At 48.3% G+C, this 19,081-nt stretch overlaps 3 protein-coding genes across 3 annotated transcripts in view; 2 read left to right on the top strand and 1 right to left on the bottom strand.

Annotated features, from left to right (window-relative positions):
* Positions 1 to 19,081, bottom strand: part of PSMB3 (proteasome 20S subunit beta 3) — a 226,566-nt gene that overhangs the window by 43,894 nt on the left and 163,591 nt on the right. The window lies entirely within an intron of this gene.
* On the top strand, positions 507 to 11,591 carry MED1 (mediator complex subunit 1). The gene is made up of 17 exons (XM_088536260.1): positions 507 to 546; positions 1,424 to 1,530; positions 2,271 to 2,349; positions 2,754 to 2,808; positions 2,937 to 3,069; positions 3,854 to 3,882; positions 3,982 to 4,053; positions 4,355 to 4,429; positions 4,926 to 4,999; positions 5,195 to 5,284; positions 5,748 to 5,859; positions 6,182 to 6,306; positions 6,507 to 6,625; positions 7,166 to 7,367; positions 7,566 to 7,661; positions 7,770 to 7,875; positions 8,102 to 11,591. The coding sequence occupies exons 1-17, from the start codon at positions 519 to 521 to the stop codon at positions 11,346 to 11,348; spliced, it is 4,749 nt and encodes a 1,582-aa protein (XP_088392386.1). The 5' UTR covers positions 507 to 518; the 3' UTR covers positions 11,349 to 11,591.
* FBXL20 (F-box and leucine rich repeat protein 20) overlaps positions 15,324 to 19,081 on the top strand; it is a 28,737-nt gene continuing 24,979 nt past the window's right edge. Inside the window, exon 1 of the mRNA XM_088536303.1 lies at positions 15,324 to 15,380. Within this exon, the coding sequence (XP_088392429.1) occupies positions 15,339 to 15,380 (42 nt within the window). The 5' untranslated portion in view covers positions 15,324 to 15,338. The remainder of the gene's footprint in view (positions 15,381 to 19,081) is intronic.

Genomic DNA, 19,081 nt, shown 5'->3' with positions numbered 1-19,081 from the left:
GGAGCGGGCGATTCCCCGCCCCCTTCCGCCGCGCGCTCTCAACAAAACTTTATTAGGCCGCGCGCGCATGGCTGCCCTTTCCCGCGCCGGCTCGGGACACCGGCCCGGCCGTTACGAGACCGGCCCCGAAACTGGGGGTGTAAACGGGAGCGGCGGAAAGGGCAGCTCCGTTACGGGGTCGGACGGGGAAAGCAGCCCCCGGGCTGGCCTGGCGGGAGGTCGCACGTATTTTAGGGCTGTGTGTTTTCATAGATACGTTTTGCTCCCCGCGGGTGAGCCCTGGCAGAGGGGGCTACCGAGGCGGGTCCCGCCGCGCTGCGAACGGGACCGGGGCCACCCCCGTCTCCAACTCCCGCCACTCTCGCGAGATGCCCCCGCCCCTTGCGCAGCTCTCGCGAGAGCGCGCGGGCATCCTCTCGCGAGAGCGCGGCAGCGCCCGCCTCGCCGCCGCGGCCGTTGGGATGGCGGCGGGCGCCGCCGCGTGAGGCCGGCGCCGAGGGGCCCGGCCCGCCCGCGCCATGAAGGCGGCGCCGGGCGGCGCCGAGGGTGAGTGCGGCGGCGGGGCCGGCCCGCGGCTCCCGCCGTCTCCGCGGCTCGGGGCGGCTCCGGCGCGGGTTGGGCCCTCGGTGCCTCGCGAGACCCCGGGGCCGGCGGCGCTGGCTGGGCTCTCCCCGCCGTCGTGGCCGCAAGCGGCTTCCCGCGCGCTGCAGGGCTCGTCCCGTTTATAATAAAGACAAATATCCAAGTGGAGCCCATGTCTGCCGCCCCCCTCAGCGTAGCCGAGAGCTACGGTGTCTGGGAACGTCTAACAGGCGTTTAACGGCGTTCCGCGGTGCGGGGAGGGGGGCAGTGCCAGGCGCTGCACATGCCCCTCGGCAGGGTCGAGCTCCCACCGGGCTGTTCTTCCCTCTGCACCCATCCTGTTTGCCCCGCGCCCCGTGCTGCCAGCCACGGGTTTGTTTTGGCAGCCGTGGCTGTCGGGCTGGGCAGAGGATGACCCTGTTGGAGAAGCTGTCATGGGGTAGCAATAGAAATACCACATTTTAGTGCCCTGGAAACTACCGTTCTTTTTTATGTACATGTTTTCTGTTATGTACTGGGGAAGAATATGCCAGCTAATCCTCAGGGAGATACTTTAGCTTTCTAAAGTACAATAAAATTAGTTTGTACAGCCCCAACTGATACTTTTGGGACGTGACAAGCATTTCATAAGGGTTGACCAGAATCCAATCTGCAAGGCACTCCTGAAGGCAGAGCAAAGCCAGCCATTGATATCGCAATGTAGGGAGCCTTGGTGGGTTCCAGAACAGCACAACGACACCAGTCCTTGGTGTGTTTTCATTACAACTGCCCGCTTGCTCCATTGGTAAAGCTTTAAACGTGACGCAGTTCTCTGAATATTCCTTTATGGTTTGTCTTATAGAGGCGGAGAAGCTGAATAAGATGAGTTCCCTCTTAGAAAGACTCCATGCAAAGTTTAACCAAAACAGACCTTGGACAGAAACCATGAAGCTAGTCCGTCAAGTCATGGTGAGGATTGTTGGGATCTGAGCGGGAGGGTTTCAGGAGCATGTTCAGGAATGATTTTATTGGTGGTTTGTCAGGCCTCTTCAAAGCATTTTACTTTTTGGCCAAGCCTCAGCTTCCTGCTGGGCTGCCGTGATTGAGAGATCGCAGTTTTGGGGCTGATGTGTGTGTGCCTGCAGAGCCTGTGCTCTGCTCACAGCCCCAGGGAAGAGGGAGCCCAGGAAGAGGGTCAGACCTGGCGTTTGGGCTGCCGGGAGAAGCCTTGCGCATTCTGCCACTTGCTCCTTCGAGATTTTGTTTTATTTTGTTAAGCACTTTGCTCCCTTTTCAGTGGTGTTCAGAGATCGCTGTGGGTTTAGTCAAATTTGTGTTGGAGACGTAGATTTCCGGGTGGAGGGAGGAAGGAAGAGAAGGCAGGAAGTTTGCTCATCTGGTTATTTCTCTCTCTCTTCCTGTATAACTCTCAGCTTACGCCTATTAAAAAGTTACTGCAGTATTGCAGTCTGTTCTTCCAGATGAGCAAGTTGCTTAAAGAGCAAAATCAGTTCCAGGGCTGCTTTGTTACCTGCTTCCGAAATGGATACTGTTGTCATGTAAAAATCAAAACGTGGATGTAATTTGGGGATGAAATCTAATCTGCCTTTAATTACCTGAATAAACCTCACTTGACTGAACAAAAATTGCAGTAATTCCCTCTCAGTGAGTGCTACATCAAAAGGTCATTTTTCTCCTTTCTGACTAAGGAAAAGCGAGTTGTGATGAACTCTGGGGGGCACCAACACCTGGTGAGCTGTTTGGAGACTTTGCAGAAGGCCTTAAAAGGTTGGTATGTTCTGTGCACGCGCTGTACGTGCTGCCGAGCAGCGGGAGCCGTGGGAATGCTGCGCGTTGTTGTCGGCACCTGCCTCTGTGCAGTGACGTCCACGCGAGCGTGCTTGCCTGTTACGATCCCGTACCGCTCAGGATTGCCTGTTGTTTTTATTGTAAACGCCCGTGCTCGAATTCCACTTGATTGTGCACGAAGATCCATTCTCTGTATTTCTGAGAATGTTCATTTTTCCTCTGTAAGTTGTTCTACCTGAATTTGGGGTGTTGATAATGTGTATAAGTGCACGTGTAAAGGTATGAGAACCCCTGGGAGTGAGCCTGTTCTCATTGCTGATGCTCGTTCCTGGGGAAATGCTGGCCCAGTTCACTAAGCCTTGCTCTTTGCTTTCTCCATCTAGTGTCTTCTCTGCCTGCCATGACAGATCGCTTAGAGTCTATAGCCAGACAGAATGGGTAGGTTGTCTTCTTTATTTTACGGCAAAGGCATTTCTTGTGCATCTGTACACATCGTAATCTCACTGCTGGTTCGATTGTTTTTTGTGTGCATCTCATAGCAATTTTTGTTTTGTTTTGTATGTAAGCCTTGGATCTCACCTTAGTGCAAATGGCACTGAATGTTACATCACTTCAGACATGTTCTATGTGGAAGTCCAGTTAGATCCTACAGGGCTGCTGTGTGATGTCAAGGTGGCTCACCATGGAGAAAACCCTGTGGTATGTATTACTGAAAACATGGGAGCGATACTGTTTTGTCTTTGGAACTGCCATTCTGGTTCCCTGCTGTATGAGCAGAAGAAATGGATTACACTGAATGTTCATCTAGGTCTGGCAGCTTTGCTGCTCCTTCCAGTGGAAGGTAAAAACCTCCTTGGGGCAGTTTGTTCTTGTGATTTTATCTGATGATCAATGATCAATGCAGTGCATGCATGCAAGGACCATTTTCCTCCCTATTTTCTTCTCAGTAGCATTTTAACTGGCAAAATTGTAAATATATTCCTTTTGTTTGTGGGAACTTCATTTCTTGAGGAAGCAGCAAGTTGCTTAGGAAATTGGTCTTAAAAGATTTAGCTCTGTGAATGGAAAATGCTAAAACTGAAAAGCTTACAGCTAACATCCTGAAAGAAAATAGCTGTACTTGCATCCTCCACGTATATGGGTGTTTGCCCTTGCATTTCACGTTGGCATAGCCACTTTTCTGAAAATCAGACCATTTTTGTTATGTTTGTGTAAAATAGAACTTTTCAGCATAAGACTTGACTATTTTAAAACTTTATTTCAAGTCATTCATTTAGTAGGATATGATATTGTTTGAATTTCTCCCAGAGGAGGTTGTTGAGCAGAACTAGAACCGTAGCGGTTTATAGCTGTAAATGTTTCTTCTTATCAAAAACTAGTGCTTAGAAATGTCACTGTCCTAATATTTGCAGTGACAGTGCTGCACAAAGACTGAGATGACAACATTTGACACTGATACAGTTCTCTGTTCTTCCCTTCCTAGAGTTGTCCAGAATTGGTGCAACATCTGAGGTGAGTAGCAAGAGCTGTATTTTCAGACAGGTTTCTGTTTGCAGCATTCACATCTGCTGTGAATATAAATTCACGTTACTGTTTTTCTCCCTCTTCTAGAGAGAAAAATTTCGATGAATTTTCTAAGCATCTAAGGGGGCTTGTGAACCTGTATAAGTTGCCAGGAGACAAGTAAGTCTAAAATACGAGCTTTATTTGCTTTATGTCTGCATATATAAAATTAAACAGTTCTACAAGCTCTTAGTTCTATGCTTATATTTGTTCCTTATGTGTGAGATTCCTGACCCCATCAACATGATGTGTGTGTGTGTGTATGCACTGGGTAGGGGTGATTTAATCTGAAATCGGAATGTGGAATGAAAAGTTAAAACTTTTAAGTATTGTAGCTTATCAGCCAGTAGTTCTATAATTGGATTTCATCACACAGTTCCTTTTAATGTTTAATTTTTCTTGTATTGTTTTCTTTCTCCAGCAAACTTAAAACTAAAATGTACTTAGCTCTACAGTCCTTGGAGCTGGATCTCTCAAAAATGGCAGGGATGTATTGGTAAGAACATGTATTGTTGGTGTTTGTTAATTTGTCTTCTCTTGTTTGTACTATATCATATTAAGTGGTTTTTTACCACAGAGAATTATCCCCTATTCTCATGACACATTCTTATTGCTAAGAAGTTCAGTGTTGAGGTTTGAAAAGGCCTGTGGAAGCCAGAGAATGATACAGAGTGATAGAAAAATTGCCCGGGGCTTCCTGGAGTTTATCAGGAATTTACCTTTTTAACTGCACAATTCAATTTATATATATATATATATATATATATATATATATATATATATATGCGTGGGGAAATAAAGTAGCTTCTGTTTCATCCATTGCCATGTGAGACTTAAGATAGTTTTATGTAGCTAATCTGTAGATAATCACCGTGTTTGCTGAGCTCTGTGTGTGTGTGTTGAGCTAGAATCTTAGACTGTCAACAACCCCTGAATTTTGGCTTCAGCTGTGGCTCTGGCTTGTTACAGACCTGTGACTGCCTCTCTTGCAGGCAAGCCACCAATGCAAATCCCCTCGACAAGATTCTTCACGGCAGTGTTGGCTATCTCACGCCCAGGAGTGGAGGTATCTTTGATTAACATCTTTAAAAAGAAAAAAAAAGATGCAGGTTTTGTCTGTAAAGGCATCTTTGTTCAGTATCCCATTTAAGGTGTTCTGGCAGCTCTGCCCAGTGTGTTACACTGCAGATGTTCTGCAGTTAGGCAGTTAAGAATAGCCAGGTAACTTGTGTCACCTTGTTTATAAGGCTCTCTCGCACAGGTCTCCTGATGAACCTCAAGTATTACGTCTCGCCGTATGATTTATTTGAAGAAGGCACTGGAGCCCCCATTGTTTTGCATGAGAACAATGGTAGGTCACCATTGAAAGCTGGTGCACTCCTCCTGCTTGGAGGAGAGTGGAAAGCCAGACTCCAGCAGTCTGTTTAGGAAGCACATGTGTAAATGCTGGCTCAGCTGGCCCTGTTCTTGAACCTGCTGGCTGTTGTGGAATTTGACAAAACCAAACACCTATTAAAATGGAGAAAGGAGAGGGTGAAATTGTCCAAAATCATTAATTCCTTTGCTTTCTGCAGAACAATTCAAACTTGTAAATCTGTTTGAAACATATTCTAAGAATTGTGCAACAGCAACAACAAAAAACACACTGTATTGTAACAGTAGTATGGTTTGATTGTAGTCCCTTTAGGTGTTAGCAGTGAGCACTGAAAACTGTTTTTATTAGGGAAGTTATATATTTCCACAAATTCAATATAATTCATAAAACTTTTTTTTTAAAAGCTTATGTTCTTTTTTTTTCTTGCTTACTCTTTCAGTTCCTCGAGCTTTGGGTATGAATGTGTCAGTAACAGTTGAGGGAACCATGGCAATGTACAAACTTCCAATTGCACCATTGATTATGGGGTCTCATCCTGTTGACAGCAAAGGGTAAGTAAAGGACGTATCGGCCAGGCCTTTCTCAGTGGCCTTGTTTAGATGCAAATTCAATATTCTGTTATCCTTTAAAGTCAGAGTGGGGAGGGGACTGCTTGATGTTACAGCATTATAAAGTGACTTTTGTGCTGTCTTTAAGCTGAGACACATGCATTTCAGAGATGTTTAATGCTGTACATGAGTGCCTTTATTTTTAAGAATGCATAAACAACCTATTTATATTTGAGCAAACAGTGAAATGTGTGTCTAGCCCTCAAAACAGAAGCCAGCATCATGTTTTGCAGCTAGTAAAGATTTTACTAACTCAATATTTCAGGACACCATCCTTCTCCTCAATCACCAGTGCGAACAGTGTGGACCTTCCTGCTTGTTTCTTCTTGAAATTCCCACGACCCATTCCAGTATCTCGAGCTTTCATTCAGAAGCTGCAGGGTTGCACAGGTGAGTTGCAGATGTGTCATGTATTTGCTGGATTTTTACTAATCTGCTATTTATAAAGAATGCCAGAAGAGCTGCTCAAGTTCTTGTGGCCTGGTTTTGGTAAGAACTGGGTAGGTTTCCTTTACTCAGTGGTAACTCGTGTCCCACCAGCTCTTTCCAGGTCCCAGGTGCTACCGGTCTGTGCCGTTTTGTTTCCTCAGGTATTCCATTGTTCGACACAACACCAACGTTTGTGCCCTTGTACGAGCTGATCACCCAGTTTGAGTTATCCAAGGAGGCTGATCCTCTACCTTTAAACCACAATATGCGCTTCTATGCAGTAAGTATGTTGTACACCAGGACATTAAGACTTTCAGACACGTGTTTCAGGTATCCTTCCAGGAGGAGCTAATGTAAATAGTGAGATTACCCTGCTGGGTGGATGATATTAGCAGTTAAGATCTGTCTGCTGACTCTGCTGCAGTAGTGTGGGATTTAGCCTTCCCAGGTTCTATCCCTTCTTGCTCTGATCTTAAAGTGTGACTGAATAAAGCAAAATCACATCGCTTTGAGTGAAAACTTACCTTAGTGATAGAACCTGTTGACTTCAGAGGATTTCTCTTTCCTCAAAAGAGATGCTGTACTGTATGAAACTAGTTTAGTTGAGGAAGTGAATACTGTCTGTTTCTGAGGAGCCTGAGTGCTGTTTTGTTTGTTCAAATATGCTTGTCATTTAATAAAAGGAAAGTATGTTTATTACTTGTCATTTCCAAAGGTGATTTGACATTGCTTGGATTTGGAGCCTGCTCTTTCCTTCCTAGATGTCTGGTTTTGCCTTGTGTCCAGCATTAGTTGGAGTAAAGCAGGAATTGTTTGTCAGGCTCTTCCAGGACAGCAGCACTGTTACTTTCTGAACAAGGATGCTCCTCTCCCAGATGGAAGAAGTCTTCAAGGAACTCTGATTAGTAAGATCGCCTTCCAGCACCCTGGACGGGTTCCTCTCATCCTCAATTTGATCAGGCATCAGGTGGCTTACAACACACTCATTGGGAGCTGCGTCAAGCGAACAGTCTTAAAAGAAGGTAGGTACCACATCAAGTGGAAAATAATGTGTAGTTGATAGGGAACCCTGGATAATTTCCTCAGATTTGGTAGTAAGAAATTGGAACAGTATAGGAAATACTTCTCTATCAGCCTTTTATTTTTCTCTGTATGGGGGTATTGAGCATTTTCCCTGTAGTTCATTTCCCGTCATCTTTAATAGTTCCCTTGTCTTCCAGATTCCCCCGGGATCCTTCAGTTTGAAGTTTGTCCTCTCTCTGACTCCTGTTTTAGTGTGTCCTTTCAGCACCCTGTGAATGACTCCCTAGTGTGTGGTAAGTGGACTCAGTAAAAGCATGTAGGTAATTCTGAAAAGGATAGCAGGGTTTTTTTCCACCTGTAACCAGAATGTTGATCTCTCCCAAACGCCTCCTGTCTTTCAGTGGTAATGGATGTGCAGGATTCTACGCATGTGAACTGTAAGCTGTACAAAGGGCTTTCTGATGCTCTCATCTGTACAGATGACTTCATTGCCAAAGTTGTTCAAAGGTGAGCCAGATCTTTTTGTGATGCTGCTCAGTGTTGTTCAAGTGTTGTTTATAAACCAAAATGTAGTGGTTCGTGTGTGCTGCTAGTAACTGTGCATGCCTACAATAACCCTTCACTAAGCCTTTCATCCTGGCATTTCCCTTCCCTAAAGTTGTTAAAATTACCTTAGTGAACATTGCTTAGTGCAGCAAGATGCAGTCTAAACCTTGTGCTTTGTGTTTTGCAGATGTATGTCCATTCCTGTGACCATGAGAGCAATTCGTAGAAAAGCAGAAACGATTCAGGCAGACACCCCAGCCTTGTCCCTCATTGCAGAGACAGTAGAAGATATGGTGAAGAAAAACCTTCCCCCAGCCAGCAGCCCAGGGTATGGCATGACCACAGGCAGCAATCCAATGAGTGGTACCACTACCCCAACCAACACTTTTCCTGGGGGGCCCATCACTACTTTGTTTAATATGAGCATAAGCATGAAAGAGAGGCATGACTCAGTGGGCCATGGGGAGGACTTCAGCAAAGTGTCTCAGAACCCTATTCTCACTAGTTTGTTGCAGATCACAGGGAATGTGGGCTCTACCATTGGCTCAAGTCCAACCCCTCCCCATCACACACCACCACCAGTATCCTCACCAGCCAGCAACACCAAGAACCACCCCATGCTCATGAACCTCCTTAAAGAGAATCCCCCTCAGGATTTCTCCACTCTGTATGGGAGCAGCCCTCTCGAAAGGCAGAACTCTTCCTCTGGCTCCCCTAGAATGGAAATGGGCCCTGGGGTGAATAAGCAAAAGAAAAAAAAATCCCGCGTCCCAGCAGACAAGCCCAAGCATCAGACTGAGGACGATTTCCAGAGGGAGCTCTTTTCAATGGATGTTGACTCCCAGAATCCTATTTTTGATGTCAACATGACTGCAGATACCCTGGACACCCCTCACATTACTCCAGCACCTAGCCAATGCAGCACTCCTCCCACTACATACCCGCAGCCTATACCTCACTCACAGCCCAGTATTCAGAGAATGGTTCGACTCTCTAGTTCGGACAGCATCGGAGCCGATGTCACTGATATCCTTTCGGATATAGCAGAGGAGGCTTCCAAGCTCCCCACCGCTAATGAAGACTGTCCCCCCATTGGTACTCCAGTAAGAGACTCTTCTAGTTCAGGACATTCACAAAGTGCCCTCTTTGACCCAGATGTTTTTCAGACGAGCAATAGCGAGAATCCGTACACAGATCCGGCAGACCTGATAGCAGATGCTGCTGTGAGCCCCAACAGTGATTCTTCAAACCATTTTTTTCCAGATGGAGTAGATTTCAATCCTGACTTGTTGAACAGTCAGAGTCAAAGTGGCTTTGGGGAGGAATACTTTGATGAGAGTAGTCAGAGTGGAGACACAGATGACTTCAAGGGCTACGCACCCCAGGCCCTAAGTACTTTGGGGGTGCAAGTGTTAGGGAGTGATGGGGGAGAAAATAAATTTAAGGGGAGCAGTCAGTCTGACACGGTGGATTTTAGTATTATTGCAGCTGCGAGCAAAGCTCTGGGGTCCTCTGACATCATGGAGCATCACAGTGGAGGTCAGAGTCCTTTACTAAATACAGGGGATTTGGCAAAAGAAAAGTCTCAGAAACGGGTAAAAGAAGGCAATGGTTCTGGAAGTAGCATGGCAGGTCCTGGGCTTGACGGGAAGCCGGGGAAGCGCAGCCGGACTCCATCCAGCGATGGTAAAAGTAAAGAGAAGCTTCCAAAGCGAAAGAAGCAGGAAACGGATGGGAAATCTCCCTCTCATAGTTCGTCCAACAGGCCTTTTACCCCACCTGCAAGCACAGGCGGGTCCAAATCTCCTGGGAGTTCAGGCAGATCTCAGACTCCTCCTGGTGTAGCTACTCCTCCTATTCCAAAAATTACAATTCAGATTCCAAAAGGAACAGTGACTGTTGGCAAACCATCCTCACATGGCCAGTATACGAGTAGTGGCTCTGTCACCTCCTCCAGCAGCAAAAGCCATCATAGCCATTCTTCCTCCTCCTCTTCCTCCTCCTCTTCAACCTCAGGCAAAATTAAAAGCAGCAAATCAGAAGGGTCTTCTGGCTCGAAGATGAGCAGTAGCCTCTACTCGAGCCAAGGCGGCTCAAGTTCAGGTCAGTCGAAAAGCTCGGCTCAGTCTGTGGGAAAGCCTGGATCCTCCCCCATCACCAAACACGGCCTCAGCAGTGGGTCTGGAAGTACCAAGATGAAGCCTCAAGGAAAGCCATCGTCGCTTATGAACCCTTCTATGAGCAAACCAAACATTTCCCCATCCCATTCGAGACCCTCAGGAGGTTCTGACAAGCTTGCTTCTCCCATGAAACCTGTTCCAGGTACTCCTCCATCATCTAAAGCAAAGTCACCTATAAGTTCAGGTTCTGGCGGCTCCCATATGTCTGGGGCTGGATCGAGCTCAAGTATGAAGTCTTCTTCAGGAATGGGTTCCTCTGGGTCTATGTCTCAGAAACCACCTCCTTCATCAAACTCTTCTACAGCATCTTCATCTTCCTTTTCATCCAGTGGGTCTTCCATGTCTTCATCCCAAAACCAACATGGAAGTTCCAAAGGGAAGTCTCCTAGCAGAAACAAGAAGCCATCTCTGACTGCAGTCATAGACAAACTTAAACATGGGGTTGTCACTAGTGGGCCTGGTGGTGAGGACCCGATGGATGGACAAATGGGGCCGAATTCCAATTCCTCAAGCCATACTATGTCCTCCAAACATAATATGTCTGGGGGTGAATTCCAGGGCAAACGTGAGAAGAGTGACAAAGAGAAATCTAAAGTCTCTGTTTCCGGAGGATCTGTTGACTCTTCCAAGAAGACTTCAGATTCCAAAAATGTCGGAAGCACTGGAGTGGCCAAAATTATCATCAGCAAGCATGATGGTGGCTCCCCTAGTATTAAAGCCAAAGTAACTTTGCAGAAACCCGGGGAAGGAGGTGGGGATAGCTTAAGGCCTCAGATGGCTTCTTCCAAAAGCTACGGGTCCCCCCTGATCAGTGGCTCTACGCCCAAGCACGAGCGCTGCTCGCCCAGCCACAGTAAGTCACCAGCATACACTCCCCAAAACGTAGACAGCGAGAGCGAGTCGGGCTCTTCCATAGCCGAGAAATCCTACCAGAACAGCCCCAGCTCCGACGACGGCATTAGGCCTTTGCCTGAATATAGCTCAGAAAAACATAAGAAGCACAAAAAAGAGAAGAAAAAAGTGAAAGACAAAGACAGGGACAGAGATCGGGATCGCGATAAGGACAGAGACAAGAAGAAATCTCACAGCATTAAGCCAGAGAGCTGGTCTAAATCCCCGATTTCAGCTGATCAGTCTCTCTCCATGACAAGCAGTGCTATCATTTCAGCCGAGCGACCGTCCCGAGCTAGCCCGGAGTTTTTGATTGGGGAAGAAGATGACGATCTCATGGATGTTGCTCTAATTGGAAATTAATTTTCTTGCTGTCTTTAAAAGATGAGCTGTATGCGGGACCTGCGGGCTCTAGAGGTGGAAAGAAAAGAACCATTCACTACATACCCACCACACTGAATTTTAAGAGAAAAAAGTATTTCCAAGGATCTCAAAACTCTGAACAGGACACGTGTGAGTGCCGACCTCTGGCTGTGTCCAGCAGTTCCATATGGCAAGCCAGGTTCCTGACTGTGGCCTTGGTCCTGCAGATGCTTACACTCATCCTTAATTTAGAAGTATTAATAGTCCTGTTAAAAAATGACGGGCAGGAGACTAAGTATGAGTGTAAGTGTGTGAGCAGACCCCCAAACGGTGCAAACAGAAACATAGGTGATTCTAGGAGAATCTGACTTCCTCTGCCCCCTCTTCCCCTCCAGAATAAGTTGATCTTATTTTTAGGAAGTTTTAAGATAATTATTTTAGGGCATGTTTTGGGGTTGGGTTTTATTCTTTTTATAAGGGTGGATGGAGGAAAAAAAAAAAAAAGCGCTTTTAAATTGTTTTTACTTTTATGGCATTTCTTCATTCAGTGCCTGATTCGGAGCGGTGCTGAGGAACTTGATCTTCCTCTGCTGGGGCTGCTCTGCAGAATCAGGCACTGCGTTCTGGTGTATATCAGCATTTTATTCCAGGTCCAAGTGATGAAGGATAGCTGTCTTATGTTTGACTTTCTTTTCATTTTAGCTATTATGTCCATGTTTGAATGCCTCGTGCTGCTTGTTTTCATGCAGTCTCTGTTTTAATTGTATGATGCAGAGCCCACAGGGACTTGGCAGTTTGGGTAGAACCTATGGTTTTGGAAAGCTCTGCACTCGTGCAGCCACTGTAGCTTTGGTGAAGTTGGTAAAATTCCGGCATGCGTTGGAGCAAAACTAAATTTCCAAAGGGACACCACTGTCTTAACCTGAGCATTGCTTCCTCGAAAGCCTAGCAAACAGAATTTCCCCAGAATTGCCTGATGCTGCATTTGTAAAGAGACAGACTCTAGAAGCTGCGCACAAGACCCAGTTCCGTTTGTAGAACTATGTGTGATTTATCTGCTGTGAGCACTTGCATTAATATTGATAGGACAGCTAGTGTGCACTCCTGGTTAAAAAACTGGGCCTTGCTTGCTCAATCTGTTTCTGTTGCTGACGTGCTTACCGTTGGGTTTGTCTTCTTTTAACCTGCAGCACATTTCCCAAATAGCAGCGCTGGGAAGGCACATTCCCTTCTCCCCGGGTGGGAGTCATTCCTAGGCTGGTGCTAGCACACACTTACAGTGCTGGAAAAACAGACCTAACTGCTCCGGCTGGATACAGGTTGCAGCAGAAGCAGCATTTTCCTTAAATGATCGATTTTCCCTTTTTGGCTGGACTTAAGAGCATGATTCCTCTGTCCTCTATAGTTTTATCTCGGTCTCTGAAGGGAAAGAGCCTGAGGAGGAAGGTGCTTTATTTTAAAAGCAATTAAAGCTCTTTTGCCTAAGAGGAAAAATGGGAAATGGAGAATGTTTTGTGAACCTGTTTGTGCTGGGTGGAATCCTGCTCCTGTTGAGTCTTGCTGTTGACTCCGTGGGACCAGGAGTTTCTTTAAACCACCGAAATTTCCAGTCCTGCCAACAACCTGACCCCAGTACCACTCCAGACAAGCAGTTTCTTCTCTGGCTCTTACAAGCCATAGCAAGACAGCAACTGTTCAATTAATTGTAGGGATTTTTCACACCATCTGCCAGTGTTCAGCTGAATTCCAGTATTCCTGTGCAGTGCAGGAGCCATGAAATTCTCCAAATCCACCCCAAACTTTGGGGAGCTCTTGTATTTTCCAACCTTCATCCTATGCTCCCAGTGGCCTGCGTACAATAGCTTCCCTCTCACAAACGTTCCCATCTTCGTGTGCTGAGATGGCAGAAAAGAAGTAAATAAAGCCTAAACCTGGAGCAAATGACATTATCTTATGCAGCATCAGAATCGTATGACTGTGGGGTGTCTGTGAAGAGGATGTAAGAAATACAACACCAGATGACTTTATCTTGAGACCCTGCTACAGCGGCTGCATCTCGGAAATACCTGTTCAGCCTCCAACAGGTTGTCATCTGTTTTAATCCTGTCCCTCTCATTTTAAGTTGCTTTGTTTTGGAAGGGCCCGTTGAACTGTTCTGGGTCGTGTGAAGGCATAAGCAGCCTTCCAAAGCAGCGCTCTTACAAAGGTGGATCAGGACTGGGGATTTCAAGGAATGCTTTGCTGGATACGTGTCATTAATCGGAGTGGTGTTTTGCCAATATGAAAAACATACATTAAAAGTTAAAAAGTGAATACTGTTCAGCTTCGTAATTAACACGTAAATGCATTTTAAATGAAAGAGCTGAACATGTTTCCTTCTCTGCTTGCCCAAGACCAAAGTTCAATATTCTAAATTTCTCCTGCAAAAGGTGGGCATCACGAACACCTACAGAAGTACAGGGAACAAAGTCTCATCCTCTCTAAGCCTCTGTGACACCAAGTGCTACAAGAGAAACTGAGTCCTGAACTGTGGTCATAGCAGGTAATAAGCTTTTTGATCCATTTTGATGCACTGTACCCTATCCCCTTTGTACCCCATTCGTTTTATATCATGTGAGAAAAAGATATATCAGAGCCAGGCAACGGTTGCATGATGCTTCTATTGCATTGATCAGAGATGAGGTACACCTGTCGATATAACACATTTTACATGTGAATGCTTGGTCTCTTACAAATGTTTTATTTTTAAAATATTTTTGCTTATTCTCTACGATATTTTACATCTTTCAGTATTGGAAAGATAAATGTGTAAACAAAATAAAAAAGCCAAACCTTTTAATCTCAGGTAGAGGAATTGAGATTAAAAGAAAATGGTTCTTTCCTAAATGGTCATTATGTAAATACGTGTCTTGAAATTTGCTTTTTTTGTGGGCAACCATGTAAATAATTCCAGCTACTTTTTTCATTCTTTTTTGATGTAGAGTGTACTTTCAACTTTTTTGGAAATATTGCAAAGAACATGTTTATTTACATGCAAATAAATCTCTTTGGTAAAGAGGTCTTCTGTTTCCTGGGAGCCCCTCTGCTTCCCTAGAGCCGACTTTGCGTGGAGCCGGCGGACGTTCGCATCCCTGGAAAAGGCGGCAGCGCGTGGAGCAGGGAAGCGGCGCCCCCGGTGTCCCGGATCCCCGTCCCGGAGCGGCCGCGGGAAGCGGCGCCCCCGGTGTCCCGGATCCCCGTCCCCGAGCGGCTCCGGGAAGCGGCGCCCCGCGTGTCCCGGAGCGGCCGCGGGAAGCGGCGCCCCGCGCGTCCCGGATCCCCGTCCCGGGAATCGGCCCTTCCACGCTTGATTTTCCCGCGAGAATGACGTCACCGAGCCCCCGCGCGCGTGATTGGCCGGCGTCGGCCGGAAAGGGCGCGGAGAGGAGGGGGGGGCCTCTCCCCTCCTCCTCCCCCCCCCTCCGCGGTATAGGGGGGTGGGGGCTCCCCGTTGCACCGGGGGGAGGGGGCGGGGCGGGGCGGACGCGCCTCACGCAGCGTCACGGGGAAGGGGCGCAGACACGACCCCCCCCCGCCCCCACCCCGGATATACCGCGCAGGGGGAGGACCCTGCCCCCCCCCCACCCCCCGGTGCCCGCTGCGGCGCCCCTCCCCTCTCCCCGTTCCCCCCCCCGCCCCGTTCCCGTTCCCGGCGCGATGGGCGCGGCGGCCTGCGGGGTAGGTGCGTGCAGCGCGGGGGGGGGGGGAGCGGGCGGCGCGAGGCCCCGGTGGGGGGGGGGGGGGGGGAGGTACCGACACGACCCCCCCCCCGTCCCTCCCGCCGCTGCGGCGCGCCGCCCCCCCCCCCCCCCCGCGGCGCGGCCAGCCAATGAGCGCGCGCGTTGCTGGCAGGTGCGGAGTGTTTTTGTTTTGGGTTGAAGTTGAGGCCGCAGCAGCCGCCGCGGCGGGCGGAGGCCGCGGAGCCGCTTCCCCCCCCCCGGCGGCCCCGCCATGCGCAGGGACATGAACGGCGTCACCAAGAGCCGCTTTGAGGTGAGGCCGCCGCCGGCCCGGCCGGGACGCGGCCACCGGGGCGGGGAGGGAGGAGCAGGCCGCGGCCCCCTGCCCGCTGTGGGGAGCGCGGCGAGGGCCCCCCCGAGGGACCGGGTGCAGGGGGGGCTGCGGCCGCCTCCGTGTGTGACCCGGGCGCTGTCGCCGTGTCGCCCCCCCGCAGTTCCGTGCGCCTCCGTGTCCCGTCCGAACTTGCCGGGGGGGCCGCTCACGTGCTGCGCTGCGCGGTCAAGAGATGTGCGAAAAAACCCTGGAAAAGAAGGGAGGAAGAGCGGAAAATCCCCCCTCAGCCCCCCCAGGAGTCCCGCTAGATCCTGGGGGTGGCTCGGGAAGGGGGCCTGAACCGGGAATGATTTTTGCCCGTGGGAAGATGGGGGCTGGAGCGGACGGAAGGGGCCGGGTGGGGGGATGAACAATAGGGTCTATTCAAAGGCCGCGGCACAAAGCGGCCTCCGGAGCCAGGGAGGCCTCGGGCTCCGCATTGTTGGAGCAGCCGTTCCGGGGGGAAATCCCATCCCTGGGATGCGAGAGCAGCAAGGGGGGACGGGAGGCCCTGCCCGGAGCGCGGGGCCGGAGCGGCCGTCGAAGGGAAATATCGATTCACGGTAACGGCCGTTCCCTGCGCATGGAGAGGGTCGGTGCCGAATTCCACGGGCACCTGCCTGAGGAAGCTGCAGGAAGCACCGATTTTCCAGTTGCCCGCGGAGCGATTTCATCCCCCTGGGAAACCCGTTCCCGACCGCGGGTCTCCGCGGGTCCCTGCGTTTGGGGCTGCATCCGACCCGGCAGCTCGGCCGTCGGAGGCCTCGTGCGGGAAGCGCCTCATCCGCCGTGGTTGTTTTTACCATTCCGGCCCATTCCTGGGCGCACGGAATATCTGGACAGCGGGGATGTTGTTTTTCCTTTTTTATTGCTGCGGAGTGGCTTGTTGTGCAGATTGGAGAATAAAACCACCCCGGTGCTGATCTGCTATGGGGAAACCTGGGCCCGTGCTGCAGTGACCTTTTTTGCTGATCCTTTGTCTCGAAATACCAGAATTCGTGCCCGTGTGGGTGAACTGTTGATCCAGGGTTAGACCGAAACAAGATTAACCCCATTTGTTGAAGAGCAGAATGGGGAAGTCTCATTTTTTCTCCTGGATTTTTTTTTCCTTCCTGGAATTGTATGTTACCCTCTTCCTATAGTTAAAAATGGACAAGTTGAAAACAGTGAAAATTCTCCGAATTCTTGAGATCTAAATTAACACCTAGCATCCAAAAAAAGCCCTCTTCTGTTGCTGCTGTGTTTTTTCTCTATATTTGTGCAGGAAGTCATCGTTATAGGAAGGCTTGCTTATTTTGAGCTATAAGCAATGCCTTTAAACCCTAGACTGGTCTGGGATATATTTTTGTTAGTAAACTAAGGATGTGGAGACACTGATGTGCTTTTCTTAGCCATAATGCCGGGTATCTCTGACCCACTCACCTATATATCTTGGCAAGGATAGGTTTTGTTTCATTACGCTGTGTATGTCTGCTTTTAATGTATTCTTTTCTAGTGAGGGTTTCTTTTTTTGCTCGGAAATATAATAGTATATTCATGTTTTAAACAGATTAGCTTTGGAAGGGGGAAATAAGGGTGCAAGTTCAGCGATGCTCTCTGTAGAAACCAGCTTGTAACGCGGCTGCCTTCAAAGTAAAATTTCTGCTCGTTGACAAGAACGTGCCTCGTAGTGTAATAGTTCATGTTGAATGTGACATAAGGACGATTATGCAAAAATATGTCGAGACTGGAAGCTGCTATTCGGAGTTGTTGAGTATCAGCGAAGACAGCCCTGGATGGAGCGCTCGGTGCCGAGTCCTCCTCCCACGGAGCCCTGCTCGGCACCTGCAGATTTGCCTGGGTGACAAGGGGTAAGTAGGGCCTTTATATGGCTAGGGCCTCCTCCTGGGGGGAAAAAGTACCAGGATGCAGAATTATGACTATTATATGTGTATTACATGCGTCTCAGACTTTAAACAACAGGTGAATTCGTGAGGGGATGCTTGGTTCAGTTATTCAGCCTTAGTTTGTTGTCTTTCCCCAAGCTACATAAACAGATTTCTCCCCCATTGCTGGGTGAATCTTGCTTGAGTTTAATAAGCGCTTCTTCCAGAATAAAATAGGGTTTTTCCTATGGATTTTCGGTGCTTATGTGTGTATAGGCAGGCAGCTATTGCAGCAATAATGGAGCTTTTTATTTCAAATGACTGAAGGAGCTCGCGTGCTCTAAATAGGTCCCTTTCGAGGAGGTGTGGCCACCGCAGAGAAAATAACCACTTGCTGTCACAAAGCAAACAAAAAAGGGAAACACTGCCCGGATTTAGTCCTGATTTTCTGCAGTATTGATTTCGGTGTGAAATGTGTCCTGGAATGTCGCAGCGCTGAGTTGTACTGGGGGTTTCTTTGCTTCTTCTGGTACCTGATGGGTTGATACCTGATGAACTACAGGGAAAAAGGGAGGAGAGGAGCGGGTACCGTCTTTTGGTGCTTTGGGTTGTGTTCTAGGCGTTCAGAGCCTGCTCCCCTTCCAGATTCTCATCAATTTGGTTCGTTTGGCCCCGTGCGTCACTGGGGACAAAGTCGTGCCGTTGCTCCAGCCCTTCTTTGCCGTGTTCTTGCCCCATCAGCAAAGGTGCTTGCACCGACTCCTCGAATCCAGCAGTGATTTGGGGGCAAATGGGGCCTTTGGGGCCTTCTGGGCTGTTGGGCCGGCTGGGCGGCAGGTTCTGAACATTTGCAGCACAAAACAAAGTCTCCTCGAGCTGAAAGAAAACCAATACACGGAAAAATGCCTCAAAATCCAGTTGCCTTCTAGTAATTAATCCTGTCTGTGTTCTGAAAGCTGAACTGAATAATCTCAGTTACCCTAATCCCATACCCGAATCTGCTTGGTTCCCGTCTCAAATATTCTTTCCATATTCCAGGATCCCGGATGCCAGGTCCATCTCAAATACTCTTTCCCTATTCCAGGATCCCGGATTCCGGGTGGATTCCTTGGGATTTGTCTTTGTTCCCTTTGCAGGCTGCCCCTGTGCTCCTTTCTGGGGAGGCCTTTGTTATTTCAAGCCCTGGAGGTTGTGTAAACAGATGGGCACAAACAAAGCAGACAGGGACTCTTGGTAACTCTTTGCATCCCAGAAACTTGCAAAAATGGGTATTTTTCTTGAAGTGGCATTTTGTTTTATAGCAGGAGGAGACAAGAGAAACTGCTGCTGGTCTGACAGAGCGAAGTCATTACCTGGTACAGCTGAATCAAACCAGTTTTCTTTGGCAGGTATCTAACAACATGGCTCACAAGTAGTAAGAAACAATGGCAATACCTTCCTTTTATTATTATTTTTTTTTTCCTTCTGAAGTTGGTGTCTTTACCATACACTTGTTTTCTCCCCTCATTTCTTATTTTATTTTGGTGTTATTTCGTGCCACGCTTATGTGCAGTGTTTTCGAAGCCAGCATTTCACAGAGCAGTGACATTCGGTTGGCAGATGCATAGTAAGATCCTACTTTTGTGTATAAATGGATTGTTGAAAACTTAATGCAATGGGAGAGGTGACAGTGCAGCCACTGTGGTGGTCCTGTGCTTCACATTGGTGAAGAAAAGAGGAATTCAGCTAGATTTGGAAGGAAAAGACAGGTTAGATGAGCTAAAAATACCCGAGCTC

Source organism: Tinamus guttatus, unplaced genomic scaffold, assembly GCF_059628265.1.
Source record: "Tinamus guttatus ecotype Peru unplaced genomic scaffold, ASM5962826v1 Tinamus_guttatus_pri_ptg000655l, whole genome shotgun sequence".
Classification (NCBI taxonomy): Eukaryota; Metazoa; Chordata; class Aves; order Tinamiformes; family Tinamidae; genus Tinamus; species Tinamus guttatus.
The sequence above is the reverse complement of the archived record's forward strand: the minus strand, read 5'-3'. Positions and strand labels throughout refer to the sequence as shown.